The sequence below is a fragment of the Equus quagga genome, chromosome 11 (genome assembly GCF_021613505.1).
Source record: "Equus quagga isolate Etosha38 chromosome 11, UCLA_HA_Equagga_1.0, whole genome shotgun sequence".
Lineage (NCBI taxonomy): Eukaryota > Metazoa > Chordata > Mammalia > Perissodactyla > Equidae > Equus > Equus quagga.
Window position 1 is genome coordinate 102,110,118 of NC_060277.1, and position 22,999 is coordinate 102,133,116.

At 43.0% G+C, this 22,999-nt stretch overlaps 1 protein-coding gene across 2 annotated transcripts in view; it reads right to left on the bottom strand.

Annotated features, from left to right (window-relative positions):
* The window catches only part of PITPNC1 (phosphatidylinositol transfer protein cytoplasmic 1), a 234,592-nt gene that overhangs the window by 73,735 nt on the left and 137,858 nt on the right, over window positions 1–22,999 (bottom strand). For both annotated transcript variants that reach the window (XM_046675541.1, XM_046675542.1), the window contains exon 5: window positions 9,326–9,397. In XM_046675541.1, coding sequence (XP_046531497.1) covers window positions 9,326–9,397 — 72 coding nt within the window. The remainder of the gene's footprint in view (window positions 1–9,325; window positions 9,398–22,999) is intronic.

The following is a 22,999-nucleotide window of genomic DNA, read 5'->3' on the forward strand; positions in this document are numbered from 1 at the left end:
CAAGGACTGGGCATTAAATTTAGTTGTTGAATGACTTTAGTATCCTTTAATCTAGGGGAGTTCCCTAGGTTATTGTTTTGGTTTGCTTTTGGTCTTTAATGATAAGTTTTTTTTGAAGAGTTTTGGCTTGTTCTTAGAGTGTCCCCCAATTTGGATTTGTCTGACTGTTTTCTCCTGATTGAATTCAAGTTAAACATTTTTTGGAAAAATAATCCATACGTGATATTGTGTCCTTAGTGTGTCACGATGGGAGGCACGTTATGTCAATCTGTCCTATTATTGGTGATGCAAAATTTGCTTACTTGATGGCATCCACTAGATTTCTCCACTGTTTGTCATTAATACATAATCTCTGGAGTAATACTTTGAGACAATGTGAACTTCTGTCCTCAATACTGCTTTAGCATCAATGCTTTGGCATCTATCGATGATTCTCATTTGACTCAATTATTACTATGTTAGCTGTAAAATGGTTGCCCACATCTTGATACTTGGTAATGCTTTTCTAGCTCTGACCTCTGATTTCCCAATCATGATTCAGCCTTGTCCTTTTATGCTGCTTTTGACCAGTTTGGTTAACTGTCTGTCTTCCTAACTCCTAGTACTGTGGAAATTAATAAAAGAAACCTTAACTAAATTGGAGTTGGGAAGGCCTATAGGGGGAGCTGTCATGCTCAATCACACGCGGTTAATTACATCAAGGGAGAGGGATGCTTGCATATTGGACAGGAAGTAAAACTACTTTACTACTGAAGGAAGATTTCTCTCCCTACCCAGCAACAGCCCAGCCAACGGGAAGATGCTGCTGCCCTGAACTTACTTTCTCCCAATGGATTTTCGTTTAGAACAGCCCCTCCCTACTCCCCCCTTTTCTCTATAAAGGCAGCTCCTCTGTTTTCTGGATTTGCCTATGGTTTGTCATAGCACGCACATCCCAAATGGCAATGCTTTTGGCTATTCCTGAATAAACTCATTTTGAGATAAAATATCAAACAAATACGCTTTTTAAGTTGACAGGAAACAGGTCAGCAGAGGTAGGCATTATTGGATTTACCACAGCATCAGTGAACCAAGCCTAGACAGAAAGCAAATACCTATATCTATTAATAATAATGATTACTTGTAATAAGTTCTAGCTTCTCTGAATGGGCTGTAACTACAACCTGCCCTGTAACTATAATTTTGAGAATCAGAAAGCTAGTCCCCATGTTGGATGGACGCTCCTTTTGCTTACATGTTTTTCACATCCAGCTCTCAGATCACAAATTGTACCACAAAGAGCAAAGGCAACATCTTAAGGAAGCAAACATGATCTGTCTTCCATCGTCCTCAAAATGATACTATTAGACACAGAGTAAGTAAGGACACTGACTTCCCTCTTAATGGACCAAAGTGGATATTAATCCTTCAAAACTGCAAATGGGGGTGCTTTGTGCAAACTTCATTTTAGCACGTACTGACTTATTAGAGAAAATTGCAGATTTTGTAGGTGGCTGGTTATAATAATCTAAGGTTAAAAACAGAACTATAAAAGTTGAAGACATCAGAGATCACGTCTAAAAATAAAGCAAATGCTTTTTTCTTTCTATAATCCTCAATCAGAAGCCATTTAAGGAAAAGAAAATCAGCGCCAGAGACCTGTAAATATGGATTCTACTGTTCTCACTGGGACCCTTGTTTACAAGTGAATTTTAGTACATTTTGAAATGTGTAACTAAGTTATTTTACCCTACATCCATCCAGGTTGCCCTCTTGATGTTAAAAATACAAATACGATACTAATAATGAAACAACTTCATAATGACTGTTGCAATAACACATCCTCAATACGTAGAGGTCTCAGATGATAAAATTCCCTTTGTCAGTTGGTAACTCCCAGTGGGAGCTATTTGTGGTCAGGAGAACGTTTCTAGCTCTCTCTCCAAGGCAACACAAGTTAAGCCAAGTCAAAGCACTGAAATGTTTACTCAATTCATATAAAGAAATCACCCCCACCCCCAGGGAAGAAAGCAGATTTCTCAGGTAGACCTTTGTAGTTAACTAAGTGAAATAACTTAATTCTCTAAAACCAAGCACAACTCAGTGATTGAAAATGAGTCTTAACTAAGGAGAAAAGATAATAATCAGAAGCTGGACTTGAAAGCCATGGGAGGGTCCTTCTTGGGACCCGGGCACTCTCCATCCTGGAGCATCTGAGACTTTCCTTTCTCTAGCACTCCTTTCCCTAGATAACCTGATTTATTTCCATCTCTGAATCATGACCTACACCTCTCTCTGAACTCCAGATTATATATCCAACTTCTTACCTGCCCGAAATTCTACTTGGAAGTCTCAGTGGCACCTCAACTGACTACATCTCACATAGAGCTCTTTTTTTCCCCCCTGAGGAAGACTGGCTCTGAGCCAACGTCCATGTCCATCTTCCTCTACTTTATATGTGGGACGCCTACCACAGCATGGCTTGCCAAGCGGTGCCATGTCTGCACCCGGGATCCGAACCAGTGAACCCTGGGCCAGCAAAGTGGAACGTGTGCACTTAACTGCTGGTTCACCAGGCCAGCCCCTCCAATAGAGCTCTTGACTTCCCCTCAGAACCTGCTTCTCCTCCACTGTTCCCCACTACGGCAACGGCACCACCACCCACTCAAGGTCAACAGGCAAATCTACAAATCCTGAGATCATCCTCCTTTTGCCCTCCAATGCATCAATCCCAACAGAAAGTCAGTCTGTTTCCACAATATATCGATCCCTCCCCTCTTTATCCACTGCCATCTCTCCAGCCCAAGCCACCATCGTCTTGGTCTGGATTATTGCAATCGCCTGCCAGCTGGACTCTCTGCTTCCATCCTCACTGACCTACCACCCATTCTCTATAGAAGGGCCAGAGCAAACATTTAAAAACATAAATCACCCAAAGTAACATGGTGTCCTAAACCGGATTCTGGAAGAGAAAAAGGACATTAGTGGGAAAACTAGTGAAATCTGAATAAAGTCTGTAGTTTGGAAATATCTAACATGGTTATGTAAGATGTTAACATTAGGGGAAGCTGGGTAAAGGGTATATGAGAACTCTGCAATAGCTTTGCAACTTGAGTGTAAATTTATGACTCCAGAATAAAAAGTTTATTTTAAAACCCCATAAATATCATGTCTCTCCTTTGTTTAAAATCCTCGAGAAACTTCTCACTGCATTAAACTCCAAACTCTTTGCCATGGTCTCAGAGGTCTTATGTGATCTGGCTTCCGCTACTTTCTCGATCTCATTTCCTATGGGTCTGCTCTCACTCCTAATGCTCTGGCCACTGGTTTTCTGACAGTTCCTGGAATATGTCAGCCTGCGTCAGGGGCTGTGGCCTTTGCCCTGGACTGCCATAACAAAATACCACAGAGTGTCTTAAAGAACATAATTCTATTTTTTCACTGTTCTGGAGGCTAGAAGTCCAAGATCAAGGTGCCGGCAGGTTTGGTTTCTTCTGAGACCTCTCTCCTTGGCCTGCAGATGGCCTCAACTTTGCTCTGTCCTCACACGGTCCTTCTCAAATGGTCTCTCCTCTGTGCTTGCACATCCCAGTTTTGCGTATCCAAGTTTCCTCTTCTTATAAGGACATAAGTCAGATTGGATTCAGGTCATCCTAATGATCTCGTTTTAATGGAATCACCTCCTTAAAGGCCTTATCTCCAAACAGTTACATTCTGAGGAACTTCAAAATATGAATTTCGGGGACACAACTCAGCTCATACCAGTTCCCTTGCCTGGACAACCCTTTAGATGGTTGGCTCCTTCAAGTCTCACACAGATTTATCACCTCTTCTGAGAGGCATTTCCTGACCACAAGGCTTCAAGCTGAGCTCCCCCTCCAGCCTATCTATTGCCTTCTTCTCACCTACTACAGCTGGAATTCTTTGTTTCCTTGCTTATAATCTGCTTCCTCGACTCCATGAGTAGTGGAAGCCTTGTCTGTCTTATTGCTGTATCCTCATTACCTTGTATAATGCCTGGCACACAGTAGGTACTCAAAATTGTTTAACAAGAAATGGTTTACCGACAATTCAGACAAAAGCAGAGTCTCATGAGGAAATCACCATTAATGCAGTTAATCCACAGGTATGACCATAATTAAAGCAACGCCTAATATTTGTATAGCACTTAACAGTTTATGAAGTGCTTCCAGGTAAATTAACCTGTATGAATCCTCCACACTGTGATGCAAGCATCATTTACCCTATTTTCTTGATAAAGAAACCAAGACTCCATTGCTTAAGGTCGTCTAGCTGGGACTTCAATACTGATCTTTTTGTTTCACAAAGAACAACTTTGTGTTCTTTCATTCTAACACGGCTCAACGAGAAAGTAAATAAATTCCAAATACTTGTTTTAGACAGCCCCCAAGGAGACCTCTGTGAAGGACAGAGCCTCACATTTCCAGGAACTAGACTGGACATTCTTTCCATCTGATTAGAGGAATTTCATTGCTGAGAAATAATGGCTAACGAGAATAAATATGGCGCCCTAAGGCCCTTCTATTGTGTGGGTGGTGGTGGTTATAAACATGCTTTTTGTAAACTGGTCTGTTTTCAGGAGTTTGAAGAAGTGAGGAAATTTGCAGAACTTGATTTCCTAAGTGTTCACAGTTGGTTTCAAATAGCAATATTTCCTTTACATCTATAGTTCTCAGCCTTGACACCCCTCAGATTCACCTCGGGGAGCTTTACAAATCTCAATGCTTGGACACCACCCTAGACAAATGAAATCAGAATCCCGAGGGGCGGGACAATGGCATCAGTGAGTGAGCCCTAAAGCTTCCCAGGTGACTTCAATATGCAGCCACGATTGAGAACCATTGGTCTAGAGCCTCACATGGGGTGGAGATGGCACATCCTACGCCCCTAAAGAGAACATACCAGGTTTCACTGGAGGGTGGCCTCTCTAAAACTGCACACACTCCCAATTGGAGACTTCGGCGTTCCTGGAGGGACAGTGTTCTAGCCTCCCTGTGTTTTGGCTGCTTTAGACCAGCCTGCACCCAGGACCAATTAAATCAGAATCCTAGGGGGCGTGGAACCCAGGCACGAGCCATTGTTAAAACTTCTCAGGTGAGTCCAATGTGCAGCCAAGGTTGAGAAGCGCTGCTTTAAATGGCGCCTGCTTTGTTTGGAAGAGGAAGTACAGGCAAGGCTGCCCCCATTAACCCCGTTGAACGACAGTCACCTGGCAGCAGCCATCACACGAGTGCTAAGCGCTGGCTCTCCCACATCTCGATTTATAGCCTTGGACAAACAACAGAACCTCACCTTGGCATGCTGCCGTCCTCCCCAGCGCTAATTAAGGCCTAAATAATTCTCATCAGTATGTGCATAAAATAAATGGGCCTCAATTTAAGACAACTTCACCATTGTGTCATGGTTAACGTAACCACAATTTACAAGTTTTCACAATCATAAATATACTAGTTTTATTTTAACGAGGAGGAGAAGATATTTATATCTAGTCCTCCCACCACTATTTCTTTTTTTACAAGATATTAGGTCATGTAAAAAAATTACTTTCATGGTAATTGATAATAGGATAAGAACATGTACGCTATTCAATCACTAATCAATATGATTATCACCAGCGTCCTTCAGTTTAATTATTGCTTCTTATCATCATCAATTTCATTAAATTTTTGGCAGGTAGGGAAGGAAACAGGGTGCAGATAGCAATATGAAGGACAGTAGCTGAATGATATGACTATACACCCAGAAAATGCAAAGAAATGAACTGAATTTATTAAATAATTTGGCAAAGCACTGAGACAAGAGAAATATCCACTACTGCCCTGCTTTCTTTAGCAACTCGGCCTCCCACCAGAAACTCCATATTCTTTCCTGGACAGAAAAAGAGCATGCCAGCACATGCCATCTGCTTAAGACTCTAGTTCTGAACCCCTGGACAAAGCTATCTTTTAATAATTAAAGTATTATTACATAAGTATATATTTCTCTTCTTCTGATTTTCAAGCATTAACAAGTATGAATGAAAACCAATGAAGTCTTCCTTTTCTGCCTCCCAGGGACCAAGCTCGAACCAGCTGGGTGACCAACAGCAGCTGCTGAATATGGAAATTAGAGGAAGGCGAATTGGCAAAGAAGTTTAATCAAGCTGGGGCTGGCCTGTCTGGTCTAGAGGCCTCAAAAGCAAGACCTGGGCATCCATGGGGCACAGCCAGGCAGAGGCTAGAATGGGAACTTGGGCAAAAATACATTTAGGGCCTCTTCAGTCTAACAAGATGGTGGGGCTTAGACTCGGGCAGGTTGGGTACCATGACAGAGAGATAAGGAGCTGACCCCACAGGCAAGCTCAGAGTCAGAAAGTTGGGGAGGAGGCAAGGCATGGTACAATAGCTGGCATTTCTCCAAGAGGAAGCAAACTGTGTTGATAAGGACTCCACACGAGTGCCAGGGCTTCAGTGCCTCCCTCACAGGCTGGCCTATGTCTCAGGGAGGCCTGGTCCTTGGCACAGGCAGGCGACGCTCACTCCAAGCACGGCTCCTGACTCTAGGATGGATAACCTGGTGTGTTAAATTCCCAGGAGAGTAGTGAAAAGTACTTAGCACCTGCCAAAAAGGGATACAAGGTAATAAATGATAACCATGTGAATTTTTTTGAGTATTTGAACGGAGCAGAGGATAAACCAGAAGGTTATCCTGGTCCTATCAACCTATAAGGATCATGTCCTCGCCACACCTCTACAAGTGGAGCAGTTTTAAACTAGTCATGAGGAAGGACAGAGCCACAGAGAAGAGAGAGAGCGAGGGAACTTGTTTGGAAAGACTAAAGGATATTTAAAAAATTGCCCCCCCTCCATATTTTCAGATTGTGCCTGGAAAAGCAATTCAGGCTGATCTGCATCACCCTTTCCTGATGGTCCACAGCTGCATCAAAATGCTCACGCTCACTTCGATATCCAGCGACTAGCAATTGGTTAAAGAGTACATTTAAGAATGGAATGCAGTCCAGCCATTAAAAATCACACTGGAAAGGACACTTCATGACATGTTAAAAACAGCATACTGTATGATTCAATTTTAAGGGAATTGGTTAAAAAATAAATTCATTAATAATCTGTAAGATGAATCAAAATGCTAACAGCAGTCATCTCTGAATTATGGGATTACTACCAGTTTTTTCTTTTCTTTCTTTTTTTGGGTTTTTTTTTGCATTTTCCGTTTTAATAACCATGTGTTAATTTTCCAATCAGAAAAAAAGTGATTATTTTGCAAGAATTCAAGGTAAACACTGTGTAACACTATTTTAGACAATGAGGCTTTGACCAAGTAGGCCAGCAAAGCACCTCTGATTTCAGACCACTGACAAGGAGATGGTCCTAAACTTTTCCCTCGAGGTCACCAACCACCAGAGGATGCTAACCATTGGGGATCCTGAAATTACTGGAGAAGCACCACCCCTGCCAGCTGCATTCTTCTCTTGGGAAAGTTCCAGAAACTCTGGGGAAAGCCTTTGGTTGAGACAGTTGGTGGGAAGATCTATGAGTGGTCAAATTTTCAGATCTGGTGGGTGCTGTTCTGATTTGAGTCTCGCTAACCATGGGTCAGCACAGTTTTTCTGTAAATGGCCAGGAAGTGAATTTAGGCTTTGAGGGCCATAGGAGCTCTGCTGCGACCACTCAACTCTGCTGTTACAGCACAAAAGCGGCCTAGATGATACAGAAATGAGTGAGTGTGGCTGTGTTCGGATAAAGCTTTATTTACAAAAAAAGTAGTCTGTTGACTCCTGATAAACTCCAGGTGTCCTAACTTAGTTCAGGGAGCTTAAGTGACTAGGTGCAAGCCAAGTCAGTCCCCACAAATAGATGGGTCATTATTGAATGCCACTCCTCAAGCTCTTTCCATTCTGAAGGTTGACCACTGGTGACCCTTCACACCCAAGGAAGGGAAGACCGTTGTCATGCTTATCTTTTTAGTCATTTAATATGTTGGTCCTCCCCACCCCCGGCTAAACTATGAATACCTGAAGTTTGAGAAATGAATCTGCATTTTTAATACCATCATGTAATTCATACAGTGATATATAAATAGAAGGTACTTGATATGCCCTTGCTGAATACTGAATAAATGAATAAGTGTCCTCTTGAATGACACCTTTTGGGAACCACTCAAGCTCTGTCAAGACAGACTCCACCATGAATGGGACAACCTGTGTCCCAAACAAATACACTAGAACCTTCTAGAAGAATTTGTTCCTGCTACAGGCAGGAAGGAAGTTTCTAGAAGACGTCAACATGAAGAACCACAGAGTAGGCATGGCCAAAGGTGCCCCTTCTAGAGGGTTTCTTAGTTCTTCTCAGTGACTGTTTTCACAAGAAAGAAGGTTTTCAAGTTGACAATGTTTATGACTCCTTAGATCTTGCTTCATGGCACTTAGTTACCTCCACAACCTCTTGCATCCCGTTTTGCATTCCCTTGGCTCAGTGAAGGCACCCAAGAGGTCACCTTGTCAGGAAACTCTCTATGCCCACTTTGGCATAGTCCCAATCTTCATCACTCTCCACAAATGCAAAACATGTAAGTGAAGTAGAAATTAATAGGTGAAGCCTTGTAGCTTCTAGATCCAGGCTCTTCCCTCAATGGGTTCTGATGGAACCCACAGCCCAATCTCAGGATGAGGCTCTTGGTAGGACAAAACATTTACTCCCAAAGAGAATGGAATGTAGAAATGGATTGCGCTGACGGAAAGAGTCTGGGGTAAAAGCCAGGTCAGAAGATGGATTTTAAGCAATACTAATAAACAAAGTACTTGGCTGAAATTTGGTAAGAGTCAGAATGCCTCACGAGATAAATATTTTGCAGGAGGGGTACACCCTGATTTTAAAGTGGGATATGTGTGTAAATGCGTATATATGTGAATGTAAGCACAGTCCAGGAAATATATATGTATACACACATTCATCTGAGGGTATTCATTTTTCTGAGTAAATGTTAACAGTCATTGAGAAGATATGTGCTCAATCCAATGATCAGAACCAAATCCTGGGGTTCCCAGGTCCCCACCATCCTCTCAACACCTGATGATAATCACTCTAGGTTAGAGATTTCTGCAGAGGCCCATGGAAAGTACCTTAAAAATGAGAAGAAAAGCTGGACGACAAAATCATTCCAGGGAGAAACCCCAGGGAAATAGCCCTCAGACCTTCTCTGAGGTCCCAGGTACAGGTCCTGCTGAGGCCCTGGCCGCACAGGGGCTGTGAAGAGTATCGTGACTCTCAGAGCCCAAGAGGCAGGTACAGCATGGTGGGGGGAGGGGGAGCAGGGGGCGGCTACTCACGCTGTCGTTGCTTCCTTTGTTGTCCTCATACTTGGTTTCTATATGAATGGAGAATTTCGGCAGAAAGGAACACTATGAAAAAAAGTAAAGTTTTGTTAGCATACTGTTTTTTCTCTCTTCACATCTTCAGTATAGCCTCTGAATGCTCACCTGACCATTTGGGTGGGAGCACTGTTCTACAGGCGAAATGTTAAGATACTAGGTCAATATCCACATTCAGACCAGAAACGCAGCCTTGACAACGTGAACACAATTCCATCCAGAAGTCAGGCCCAAGGGAATCACCAGCAACAGAAGGTAAGTGGCTGAGGAGGACATTTTCAAAAGGAGCATGTTCTGTGAGTCCTACCACAGGCTCAGAGAGCAAACTCTGGAGAGAGAGGCAATCCTACTTCTGGGGTGCTTACCTTTGGGGAGCAGTCGCACTGCTGGATACCTGGGTACCCAGCCTTAACCTTTACATAAATATTCATAATAAACCTAGAGGTAGGTGGTAGAATTTTAAGATCATAAATTACTGAAATCAGACAGACTTGGTTGTTAATTTTGGGTGTGCCACTGGATAACTGTGTGATTTTGGATAGGTCATTTAATTTCTCTGAACCTCTGCGGTATTAACACGGGGAGAATAATTATTACCTAATAGTGGCATTGGAGGGTTAAATAAAATCATGTGGGTAAAACACACAGTGCTGGGCATGGAGAAAGCATTCAACAAATGGCAGCAAACAGTATGGGGCTGCAGCTGCACGTGACCGTAAGAGGCCGCCCTTCTTTCTGCCCACACAGGGAGAGAAACTCCAAATGCACACCACCAGAGCGTCCAGTCCCATCAAGTCCCATTCTATGTACTCAGTAGATTTTAAGGGTTAAAGTAGCTTAAGAGGATTTTGATGGATGTTGATGTAACCTCCCTCCTGCTGGCACTGAGCTGGGCATTGACTTTCTCGGCCACTAGAGATGGGATTGAAGACTAATGGGTAAGATGACCCATCAACTCCACAGGGAAAGCTGCAGGAGCTTAAGGGGATGGCTCCTTATTTATTTATCCAACATGCATAGAGCACATCCTCTGTGCCAGGCCTTGGTCTAAGTGCTTCCAAGGTCCAATTTGTTTATTCCTTGTAACCACCCCAGGAAGTAGGTACTATTATCATCATCTTTGATTTAAAGATGAGGCAATAGAGGCACAGAGAGGTTCAGTGAATGGCCCATGATCACACAGCTGGTAAGTAGTAGAGTCAAGATCGAAAGGTCTGGTGGCCTGGTCTCAGTGTCATGCTCTTGATCACTTCCTCACTAGTTGTCGAGGCTGGGTCTCCAAACATATAGCGGTAGCAGCAGCAGCATCCTGGAGCTTGTTAGAAAGGCAAATTCTTGGGCCCAACCCCAGACCCACTCTTGGGATGGGGCCCAGGCATCTGTGTTTAACAAGCCCTTCAGAAGAAGCTGATGCAGGCTCAAGTTGGAAAACCACCTCACTACACACCACACACGAGAAGGAAGCAGAGAGAATGTATTACCTAAAATCCCAAAGTCCACCATATGCACCCTCACCCCATGTGCTTCATCCCCAAGATGACCACGATCCCCTTTCCGCCAAGCTGAGACCCCTGGTAGCACCTGTACAAGAAGGCAGAGGCCTTGGACGTGCCATTGATGCTTCTCGTGATACGACATGCCTGTGTGCATTGGGCCTTCATCTGTGTTAATCCGAGTGAAACAAGCAAGCTGAGCGGTGACTAAGGAAACGTGGAAACAATCAATCCCAGTAATTGCCTTTACGGAGAACGAGGCCCTGCGATTATTCATTAACACCCTCTTTGCTGTCTCCTTTCAAGCCTCTCACTCCACAACTGTGGCCCTCACACTCAGTCCCAGGGAGATCCAAAGAGGGGCTGTTCAGCATAAATCAAGACCCTGGAGGAATCAGAGCGGCTCAGACCCCCATGGTAGAGCTCTCGATCAACAGGTGAACTTGGGGAGATGCACCTGCCAAGAGACCCCTTTAAAAATAACACGCCTTCAGGTCAATGGATTTGTCCTTTTTAACCCCTAATTCACACGAGGGTCATCCAGCACATGCACCAGGACCAGGTGGTGAGAGAACAGAGCTGCCCAGGTGGAGAGCTGGGTCTGGGTGATCGGAGTGGAACTCCGCAAGGAGTTTTTATCAGTTGAACCCGTAAACCACTTACCTAAGGTCAAACAAATAAATTTTAGCATCTGGGTATTAAACCCAAATGTGAAATGCAAAACCCTCATGCAAATTAGCAGATGTTGTTATTTTTGAGTCACGAACTTAGGTTATTTTCATATCAGAATGGCAACCCTGCCAAGGGCTGGGAGTGCACCTGGCTTCGGCAAAGCAGCGGGAGGACCCGGATCAGACAGCCGACTCCAGGCTGGTCAGTGTTTCCTCCTTCAGCAGTGGTTGGGACTGATAATCCCCTTGGGATATCTGATGGCTGGTTCTTGGAGCCCTGGGGAATGCGGTGTGTCAAGTGAAAATCAGAAGGATCTCTGGCTCAGGGCATTTTCAGGGTTGTCACTAAAATCTTTCGGCTAGATGTCCACCTTGAGATAAAACTGCTGCTTCCCCAATGCAGGTTAGGGTGCCTAAAAATCCAGCCCCCTGATCCTAGTGGAGCCGTAACTGTAAAGCAAGGTCTTTTCCTCCTCCCTAGTTGGCTCATCATTGTATCTCGCCTCTGAGGTCATCCCAAATCCTTCCCTCTCTCCAGACCTGTACTTGGCGTCACCATCCCTCCCTCGCGGCTGATAACTTTGATTCTTAGTTTGGTGAGGACACAGACCATGTGACAGAAACACCTACCACTTCCCTCTCCTCCATTGCAAATCTTATGCTTATTTTTTATGCTCCTTCTTATTCTTTGTAAATTAGAGAAAGACATTGCCTTCTTTATTCCAATGGAAAATAATATAATGAGAAGTACTGAGACATAGGAGGCAGCAGACCTGGGCTCAGTCTGAGATGTATTGACTTGGGCAAATTACTTTACCACTCCCAGCCTCGGTTTCCCCATTTACAGAATGGGGACAATCCTCCTCTACTCTGTAGGAGTGTTGAGAATATCAGTAAGATCATTCAGGTAAACCCCAGCACAATGCCTAACATATAGTAGGCACAAGGTAAAAAATATTTGTAATCTCTTCTCTGGAAACTTGTTTCGTTGATTATTCACATCTTTTCCCTGCCTCCTTCCTGCAGCCTAAAAATATAATGAAAACTGTCATATTCTTTTTTTTTTATTTTTTGTATTGAGTTATTGATAGGTTACAATCTTGTGAAATTTCAATTGTACATTAATGTTTGTCAGTCGTGTTGTAGGTGCACCACTTCACCCTTTGTGCCCACCCCTCACCCCACCTTTCCCCTGGTATCCACTAAACTGTTCTTAGTCCATAATTTTAAATTCCTCATATGAGTGGAGTCATACACAGATTATCTTTCTCTCGCTGGCTTATTTCACTTAACATAATTCTCTCAAGGTCCATCCATGTTATTGCAAATGGAATGATTTTGTTCTGTTTTGCAGCTGAGTAGTATTCCATTGTATATATGTACCACATCTTCTTTATCCATTCATCTGTTGCTGGACACTTAGGTTGCTTCCACGTCTTGGCTATTGTAAACAGTGCTGCAATAAACATTGGGGTGCACAGGACTTTTGGGATTGCTGACTTCAAGCTCTTTGGATAAATACCCAGTAGTGGGATGGCTGGATCGTATGGTAGTTCTATTTTTAATTTTTTGAGGAATCTCCATACTGTTTTCCATAGTGGCTGCACCAGTTTGCATTCCCACCAGCAGTGCATGAGGGTTCCTTTTTCTCCGCAACCTCTCCAACATTTGTTGCTATTAGTTTTAGATGTTTTTGTCATTCTAACGGGTGTAAGGTGATATCTTAGTATAGTTTTGATTTGCATTTCCCTGATGATCAGCGATGATGAGCATCTTTTCATGTGCCTATTGGCCATCAGTATATCTTCTTTGGAGAAATGTCTGTTCATGTCTCCAGCCCATTTTTTGATTGGGTTGTTTGATGTTTTGTGGTTGAGTTGCGAGAGTTCTTTATATATTATGGATATTAAGCCTGTGTCAGATATATGACTTGCAAATATTTTTTCCCAGTTAGTGGGTTGTTGTTTTGTTTCAATCCTGTTTTCATTTGCCTTGAAGAAGCTCTTTAATCTGAGGAAGTCCCATTTGTTTATTCTTTCTATTGTTTCCCTTCTCTGAGAAGGCATGGTGTCCGAAAAGATCCTTTTAATACTGATGTCAAAGAGTGTATTGCCTACGTTTTCTTCCAGAAGCCTTATGGTTTCAGGTCTCACCTTTAGGTCTTTGATCCATTTTGAGTTTATTTTGGTGAATGGTGAAAAAGAATGGTCAATTTTCATTCTTTTACATGTGGCTTTCCAGTTTTCCCAGCACCATTTGTTGAAAACACTCTTTTCTCCATTGTATGCCCTCAGCTCCTTTGTCAAAGATAAGCTGTCCATAGATGTGTGGTTTTATTTCTGGGCTTTCAATTCTGTTCCATTGATCTGTGCACCTGTTTTTGTACCAGTACCATGCTGTTTTGATTACTGTAGCTTTGTAGTATGTTTTGAAGTCAGGGATTGTGATGCCTCCCGTTTTGTTCTTTTTTCTCAGGATTGCTTTAGAAATTCGGGGTCTTTTGTTGCCCCATATGAATTTTAGGATTCTTTGTTCTAATTCTATAAAGAATGTCATTGGGATTCTGATTGGGATGGCGTTGAATCTGTAGATTGCTTTAGGTAGAATGGACATTTTAACTATGTTTATTCTTCCAATCCATGTACATGGAATGTCTTTCCATCTCCTTATGTCGTCATCCAATTCTCTCAGAAAGGCCTTGTAATTTTCATTATATAGGTCCTTCACTTCCTTAATTAAATTTACCCCAAGGTATTTTATTCTTTTTGTTGCAATTGTGAATGGTATTGTATTCTTGAGTTCTTTTTCTGTTGGTTCATTACTGGCGTAAAACTGTCATATTCTTAAAAAACAAATAAGCATCAACTTCCCTCGGTTGTGTTTCTTCCTCCCTCTACAATCAACTCCATTTCTCTTTGTCTTCACAATCAAACTCTATTAAAAGAGCAGTCAATGCCCATCTACTATTTCACCTCCTACCTCTTCTTGACCAGTGCAATAATGGTATGGAAATGACTGATAATCAAAGAATTTGAAACAAGCATTGCGTCTCCATCCGCATCCTCTAGAACTCTCTACACTGTTTGATATGACTGAGCAATCCCTCCGTCCTGAACAGCAGTTCCTTCTCAGCCTTCTCTTCCCTCCTCCACCCCTTCAATGGAGGTGGTCCCTTAGGTTCTGCCCTCCAGCCTATTTTCTTGCTTCAAACCCTCTCCCCTGGTGATCTCATCTGCTCCTGACATTTCCATGACCAATTTTTATGGATGCCTCCCAAATTGACATCTCTAACTCCAACTGCTCTTCTCACATGTCTAGCTGCCCATCAGCCAGCCCCGACAAGGATTTTACAGGCACACTAAACTGGAAAGGTCCATACTGAATTCAAATGTTCTTCTGTACTGTATGGGTTTCCTAGGGCTGTTGCAACAAATTACCACGAACTCAGTGGCTTAAAACAACAGAAATTTATCCTCTCATAGTTCTGGAGGCTGTAAGTCTGAAATCAAAGGGTTTGCAATGTCATGCTCCTTCTGAAGGCTCTAGAGAAGAATCCTTCCTTGCCTCCTCCAAATTCTGGTGGCCTCAGGTGTTCCTTGGTTTGTGGCTGCATAACTGCAATCTCTGTCTGTCTTCACATCACCTTCTCTCTGTGTCCTCTTCTTTTCTTATAAGACATAAGCTCTTGGGTTTAGGCCTACCCTAAATCTACTACGATTTCATCTCACATCTCAAGGTCATTAACTAATTATATCTGCAAAGACTCTGTTTCCAAATAAGGTCACATTCTGAGGTTCCAGTGGACGTGATTTTTGAGGGGACGCTATTCAACCCACTACACTCACCCATCACATCCAAGGAAGCCCCAGGTCCTGCTGGCTCCGCTTCCCTCCTTACAGAGAAGACCTGGAGTCATCTACATCTGACCCTCATTTTCTTTCTGGCTCTGCCGTGTATTCATCCTATGGATCTCCCATTTTCTGGAACACTTCCGGCTGCTGTAGTTTTTGGCCCACAGTTCCCTCAGGCTGAAATTTCCCTCCTAAGTCTTACCCACAGACCATCCCCAATACCACTTCAGAATGACTATCCCATGTGTGCAGGCAGCATTCTGTTTGTACCTTTGCCACAGCATTCATCTCCTTTTCCATTATCACAATTAGCTGTCTATGTGTCTGGCTCAACAACCAGATGATAAGCTCCAATACTATTCCAACCAAAGGATCTCTCCCCGAAACCCTGCTGCCCTTAGGAATGGCCTAAGTCACGGCCACCCCAGGCTTTCAGGTGTCAAAGAATCTCCTTTGTTTTAAGGTTGCTCAGGTCTGCCGTCTGTGACTAAAGGCTTTGCTCAAGCTGGGAATATACATCTAACCTAGTCATTCTCAAATATCCAGGGGGAGAAGGGAGCACCCCACTTTATAAGCCTGAACTTTCGTAAATTGTGCGTTATTCCCTTAGTGCATTTTTCCCCCTCCCACATGCCTGACGGTTCCTTCAGTGACATGGAATTCCCCTCACCCAAGGAACTGTGTCAGAATCTTTAGGGGATAGCACATGCTCTCTGTGGCACGGTCATTTGGGAACACTGAATGTTCAAAGTCTCATTTGGTTCACAACAACATGAGGGAAAGACTAAAATACCCATGGCAGACAGATTTCTAAGATGGCCCCCAAGATTCCCAGCTCCCAGTATATACACCCTGTATAATTCCTCCCTTTACGTGTGGGCAGGCTGTGAACATGACAGGATAGCTGCTCCTCTGATTAAATTACCAAGGTGAGCAGATTGTTACCTTACACAAGACTTCCTTTTAGAAGAAGTAGAGATTCTTTTGCTGCTTTCCAAGAAGTAAGCAGCCGTGTCTGAGAAGGCCACGTGGCTGGAACCTGAGGAAGGCCTCTAGGAGCTGAGAGCTGCCCCCAGAGGCCAGCCAACTAGAAAACCAGACTTCAGTCCTACAACCATAGGAACTGAATCCTGCCAACAACCAATGAGCTTGGAAGAGGACCCTGGGCCTCAGAAAGGACTGGAATCCTGGATAACACCTTTATCTCAGCCTGGTGAGACTCTGAGCAAGCACCCAGCTAATCTCAGCTTCAATGGAAACTCTAAGATAATAAATTTGTGTTGTTTTAAGTCACTAAGTTTGTGGGAAATTTGTTACACAGCAATAAAAACCAACACAACAGCCAACCTCAAGAATCCAACCACTGCTTCCCTTTCAAATCACCCATTTCACTCTCATCTGAGTAAAGCATCACTCACTTTGAGGTGTGAACATGTCCAAGGAAATGGGGAATTTGTACTCTTTCCAGCTTAATAGTTCCACCTATGATGTCATCTGCTTTGTCATTGGCCACTTATTGCCCACGGTGATATTTGCTAGTAAAAGACACCCCTAAGCTTACCATCTTGCCATCTTGGGTGTCCAGAGGCAGCAGCGTGCACCTAGCCCACAGGGAGCAAGTATGGTGCTTCAGTGGAAAGAATACAGGTTTGGGAGTGAAATACACTTTAGTTCAAACCCCAGCTTCTTTTCTCACAAACTGTGTGACTTTGGGCCAATTTCTTAGTCCTTCTGAGCTTCAGTTTCCTCATCCACAAAATGGAGACAATACCAACCTCAAGGCTGTGGGGCGAGGTTTAAGTGAGATAACAAATGTCCAAGGCCAGTCAGTGTCTGGCAGAACAGATACTTGAGAAATGTTGGCCCAAGCCATTGTACCCCTCCCCATGAAACTCCCACGACCTATATGCGGGAGAAAATGGAGCTGAGGTTGGGGGAGACCCTCCACTGTGTATGTGCAAGGATGCATTGGGAGGTTGTAAGCTTGCTGGAACGGCGGCAACAGGAGGACACCTGATTGGTCCTTCCGATGACACGGATGGTGGCCAAGCCACAGAGCAGGTTCGGGCTCCTCCGGCCTTACCCTATCTTCTGACCTGCTGCACTGCAGAGAACATGTCGTCATCTCTTCCAGGTCCACCCCTCACTGTCCTCTTTTTCTAAAGGCCTGGCAGCTCCTTTTTCTATGCAGGGGCTCTCTCCCCTCAGCTGTTCTCAGCTTTCCTCCACTCCCTGCCAACTTCCTACAGGGAAACAGGAATACCACGAGGATCACCGTGAACTTTCTTCCTACCTAGATCTGAAAGCTTTATGTCTTATTCACTCAGCCTTATTACAAAAACTGAGGCTTAAGAAATAGCATCAAAAAACAGCATCTGGGAGCCCCAGGGGTCCCACAAGCTGACCCCGCTTCCAGGCAGAGGGGTTGGGGCAGTGACTCTAAAGCAGAGTGATGAAGGAAGGGGAGAGGCCATGAAGTGCCCTCATCCTCCGGAACCCAGGGGACATCATGAGTCACTTCAGCCCCTCCCCGGCGCTCCTTCCTCCCCTGAGCCCACTCCAGATCTGGAATCTTCTTTCTCATGAAAAATCTTTTTTTCACTCTCTCTCGCACTCTCTCTTATTGACTAGGAGAGTAGCTTGGCCAGGAGAATTACAACAAATATTCACTTTCTTACATCCAGGGTTTATTTTGCCCTCAACTCCCTAAAAATAGTAACAGTGTCATGGAGAAATCAGGGAAATAAATCAAAAGATCTCCTGTCATCTCCTCTTTGATTTTCTACCTTAGATCCTCTCAAGCCAGAAGAGTCTGTCATCTGCTCCCTGCCATGACGAGCTTCCTCTGTACCCAGTATCTGAGCATCTTTAATTTGCCTTCCAAACGCAATGGCATCCACTGTGATGAACCTGTTCTTGCAAAGCGATCATTGAGTACCTGTGAAATCTCTAGCACCTAAAACCTACTGTGCAGAAAAGCAATGGTTGTTTGGTGAATATTTAAATGCACGTACTTGTATCTTTTGGAAGTGATGGGGGAATCTGCAGTCAGGAAGAAGAATGCCAGGAAAGACAAGCGAAATACCTGGGCTTCTGTAAGAATAATTTCCAGACACAAGCATGCCCAGATTCAGTGTCGGGAAATGAAAGCAGCACATGCAAAATGCATGGCAGAGCTGAATTTTCAATTCACTACAGACATGCTTTGGAAAAATGAAAGGGCTATTTTTAGTCTAGTGATTGATTAGGGTTGCTATGGCAAACACTTACGAGAACAAAACTAAATGTAAGCAAGTCTTAAAGAGAAAGGGGCTAACACACTGGGAATTTCATAGTCAGTTTCTGGGTGGTGCTGGAAGCTCTCACTGCCGTCTCCACACCTGCAGAGGGGGAGGAGATGGTGGCTGGAGAGAATGGGCCAGGGGAGATGAGGTGAAGCTCTCTAGGGGGTCTGCACTTCCAAAGCATGGAGTGGCAAGACTTCTGGAAAAATATGCACCATTCACTTTGAAGATCATCATTACTATCATATTGTACTCCCATAACACCCAGCCCATGGTGAAATCTGTAAGCTAAAGAGTATTAAGGCTGCCCTATACCAATTTACAAAGTAAAACAAACATCATACTCTAACAGTATGTATTCCTAAAACCTACTTTATGATACCTCATCTGGTAGGCTTACTAAAAACAGATTCCAGGCCCCTCTCTTGATGACTTGCTTTCAGAAAGTTGGTGGGGTCCTGGAGCCTACTCTTGAACTAGGACCTGATTTTTCTGTTCTTTTTAAAAGTAGCTTTATTCACATCCTATATTGTTCACCCATTCCTTAGTATATTCAACCATTACCATGATCTAATTTTAGAACATTTTCATTACCCTAAAAAAAGCTGGTACCATTGCAGTCAGTCCCCGTTCCCACCTCCCCAAGCAACCGCTAATCTACTTTCTCTCTCTGATTTGTTTATTCTGGATATGACATATAAATGGAATCATATAACATGTAGTCTTTTGTATTTGGATTCTCTCACTTGGCACCCTTTGTATGGCAGAATAATATTCCATTATGTGGATATACCATATTTAATTTATCCATTCATCAGTTGATGGACATTTGTTTCTGCTTTTTGGCTATTATGAATAATGCTGCCATGGAGAATCTTATACAACTTCTTGCATGCATAAGTTTTCATTTCTCCTAGGTATATACCTAGAGTGGAATTGCTGGATCATATGGTCACCTATGTTTAACCTTTTAAGGAACTGCCAGATGGTTTTGCAAAGTGTCCGACAATTTTACATTCCCACCAGTAGAGTCTGGGGTTCCAGGTCCTCCACATCTTTACCAACAGTTATTACCGCCCAGGTGTTTCTTAATCCCGGGAAGTTGTGGAATACCTTTGGGTCAAAATGATGATCCAAGGAAACCAGTCACCATTCCTCATATCCAGTCTGAGACAAACGGACATGACCCAACAGTGAAGTAATAATGACAATAGTGTTGATATTGTACTTACTGTCATCAGGCACTGTTCCAAGTATTTGATATACAGTAACTGATTTATTAACTCATTAACCCTCATAGGACTATGAGGGATATATAACTGTTATACCCATTTTATAGATATGAAACAAAGGCATGGAGAGGTTGAGCAGTGTGCCCCAAATCACATAACATTTACATGATGGAGCTGGGGTGTAGCTCAGGCTGTCTGGCTCTGAGGTTTGTGCTTGTAACCCCACATCCTGCTGCCTCCTGAGTATTAAGAAAGTACATGAACGTTTCTAGTGGAGCCGAGTGCTCAGCCAGAGGTGATGGTGGCTAAGGCACCTCAGTATGTCCTGTGGCCACTGAGAGCAGAGAAGATGTGTGTGTGTGCATCTGTCAAATGATAGCTATGCCCTACTTCAAACAAGCCCAAAGAAGGAAAAGCAGGAGTTACCAGAAAGATAAATTTGGGAAATAATTATTCATTTAAGAAATTCACAGCGTGATTCCTATATATGCCAAAATATCCTACTACCTTTAAAATACAATCATTTTCAAAAATTGAATTGAATCTGACAGCTTAAGTTAATTCCTACTGTGGAAGTGCTTTAAAACCCTGCCCAGAACTCCACAAAGAGCATGAATTCTCAGGTGTGAAAAAAATATTATGACTAAACAGATGTTCATTACCACATTATTGGTCCTATAAAAAACATGGCCACAACCCAAAGTCCACTGGTAGAAGGTTGGTTAAGTACACTGTGGTGGACTCCAAAGCTATTTAAAAAGCGAAGTGTAAAACAAGACAATCCCATTTTTTGTAAAAAGAAAAAAAGGTATTTTAGTATACGCACAGAAAAAATGGAGAACAGACATCAAAATATTCTCAAGGAGAGAAATGGAAATTATGGAGCCCTTTTATTTTCTGTAATATACATTTTTATAAAGCTTATATTTTACAATAAACATCTTTTTCAATAAGCAAGCAGAAAAAAATTCAAATCTCATAAAAAAGTAAACATCAATGATATCCCAAAGTAACTATATTATCTCTAATGGAAGTCATAAGATGTTCCAAAAATTCTCTTAGCTTTAGTCCCCTTTAACTTAAAGAGGAATGGACTATAAAGAGCATTGTTAAGTAGATGGAGAAGGCGCAAATTCGGGAAGTTTGGGAATCTTGGCTTCAAATGGTTCCTGTCTCATATATCACACTTCTTCATGGAGTCTCTGAATGAGGCTGGATCTGAGAGGTGATATAGTTCAGTAGTTCAAATCATTTTTTAAATGGCATCAGGGTTCCTTCTTCACATAAAATGTTATGCAGTGACATGGTGGCCAGTGAGGCATGTCCATGGCACCTCCTGGACCAAGAGAGGGAAAGTTTGAAAACTGCTGATTGAGCCCACTAACTCAACACTTTATTCCTGGTCATCAGCCAGGATCCTTCCACGTCTGAAAGCCAAGGAGGCTTGGAATCACAAAAGTTAAGTGCAAGAGCTGAGAAGCTGACGGGGTAGATGCAGTATTTATAGGCTTTTAAAAGACTATTTCCTTTTAGCTTTTATCTGAAACTCAATGCATTCCTCTCTGGTCATCTTGTTCTGTCTCCACGCAACATGTGTTCTCTGCTATCAATGAACATTAAACTCCATATAGACTTGACCTTCTCTCTAATGGAATTCCCCTGAAGACATTGATTCTTTGGTACGATATTCTATATTATCATATTAAATGTACGCCAAGGCCATACAGGGAATTTCAGCTTGAGATGGGATCATTAATAAAACTGGATTTGCAAAGGTTTCCATGGTTCACCAACAGGAGACTTATATCCAGAATGTTCCACGGGGCTAGTGAGAGCAGGTCTAGAGTTTAGGATTTATTATGTTTCAGGAATCTGGGGCTGGAGACTGTGCTGTCTGTAGAATAGGAGCCTATGGGTGGTGAATCTGTATGTAGAGGCACCTAGATCTTAAAGTTCCTTTTACTTTTCCTTATTCTTCATCAGGAAACTTTCATCTTTCCATTTTGACAAAAAAATTGCCCCATAGTTGGAAGATAACGTATACATATATAAACTTCTCTGTTTTGCCTGGGAGATCTTTACTATATACACCAATTTCAAGAAAGTGTATGTCTGGCTGTCCCCCATCTACTCAGAACCTCAGTCATCATTCAGGGAAAGATGCAAAGGAAATAAGGGGATATACTGGGTTTCCTTTGTTGTTCTGTGTTCCAAGGGCCACATCTGCCTTTACACATAGATAGCATGAGTGGTAATAGTGACAGGGTAGTTGGAAAAAAATTGCAAAGAAGATTGTTCCAGAAAAGTGAGAACAGGAACTCAAGTGGAGATTTTAAAAAGCAGAATTTTAAAGCAAAGAGGAGATAAGGAATTGCATGTAAATAATAGAGAAAAGGATGAATCAGAGAGTGACTTCCCAAATAGAGGCTGCATAGGAAGAAAAACGTGGCCAGGAAGAGCGGTGGGATGTGAAAGAGAAGCGAGGGAGGATGAGAGGAAGGGAGGGTGTGGAAGGCAGAGCATGGAAATACAGCAGAAAACAGCTGCTAGTATTCCAGCCCACAGCGAGGACATGAATGTCAGCCTCTCCGCGGCTTCTCATCAGCCTGCGCCCTACCCTGAGGCTTCTGTTAATTCATTAGTTCATTCATCGATGGAGCCTCTTCCTGTCCTCTGACATGCTGAGCAACAGCAACTCACTGGAGAAGCAAGGCCAGGAGGGAGAGGGAGCAACGACATGAATGAAGGTATGTTTTCTCAACGGGGCATGGTTTATTAATGACGTTTCTATGAAAATCGAGCAGGAAAACTAAATTCAGGTTCTGTATACAATCTAGGGCTGGACCCGTCAGGGCAGAAATAAGCAGTGGATGCTCAAACTGATAGCTACACACAATAAAAGGCTGGACAAGGTTTCAAGAGACAGACAGAACACATCAAGTGAAAAAGAATTGCATGAAAGTAATAAAAATGGGAACAAATCAGAGTGACTTCCCAAATAGAGGCTGGCACGTGGCCTGGGAGGAAACTTGCAGATTGCAAGCCTTCTCAGTTAAAAACTGGAAGAATCATCTTTCTTAACCAGCTGGGGAAATTCCTCA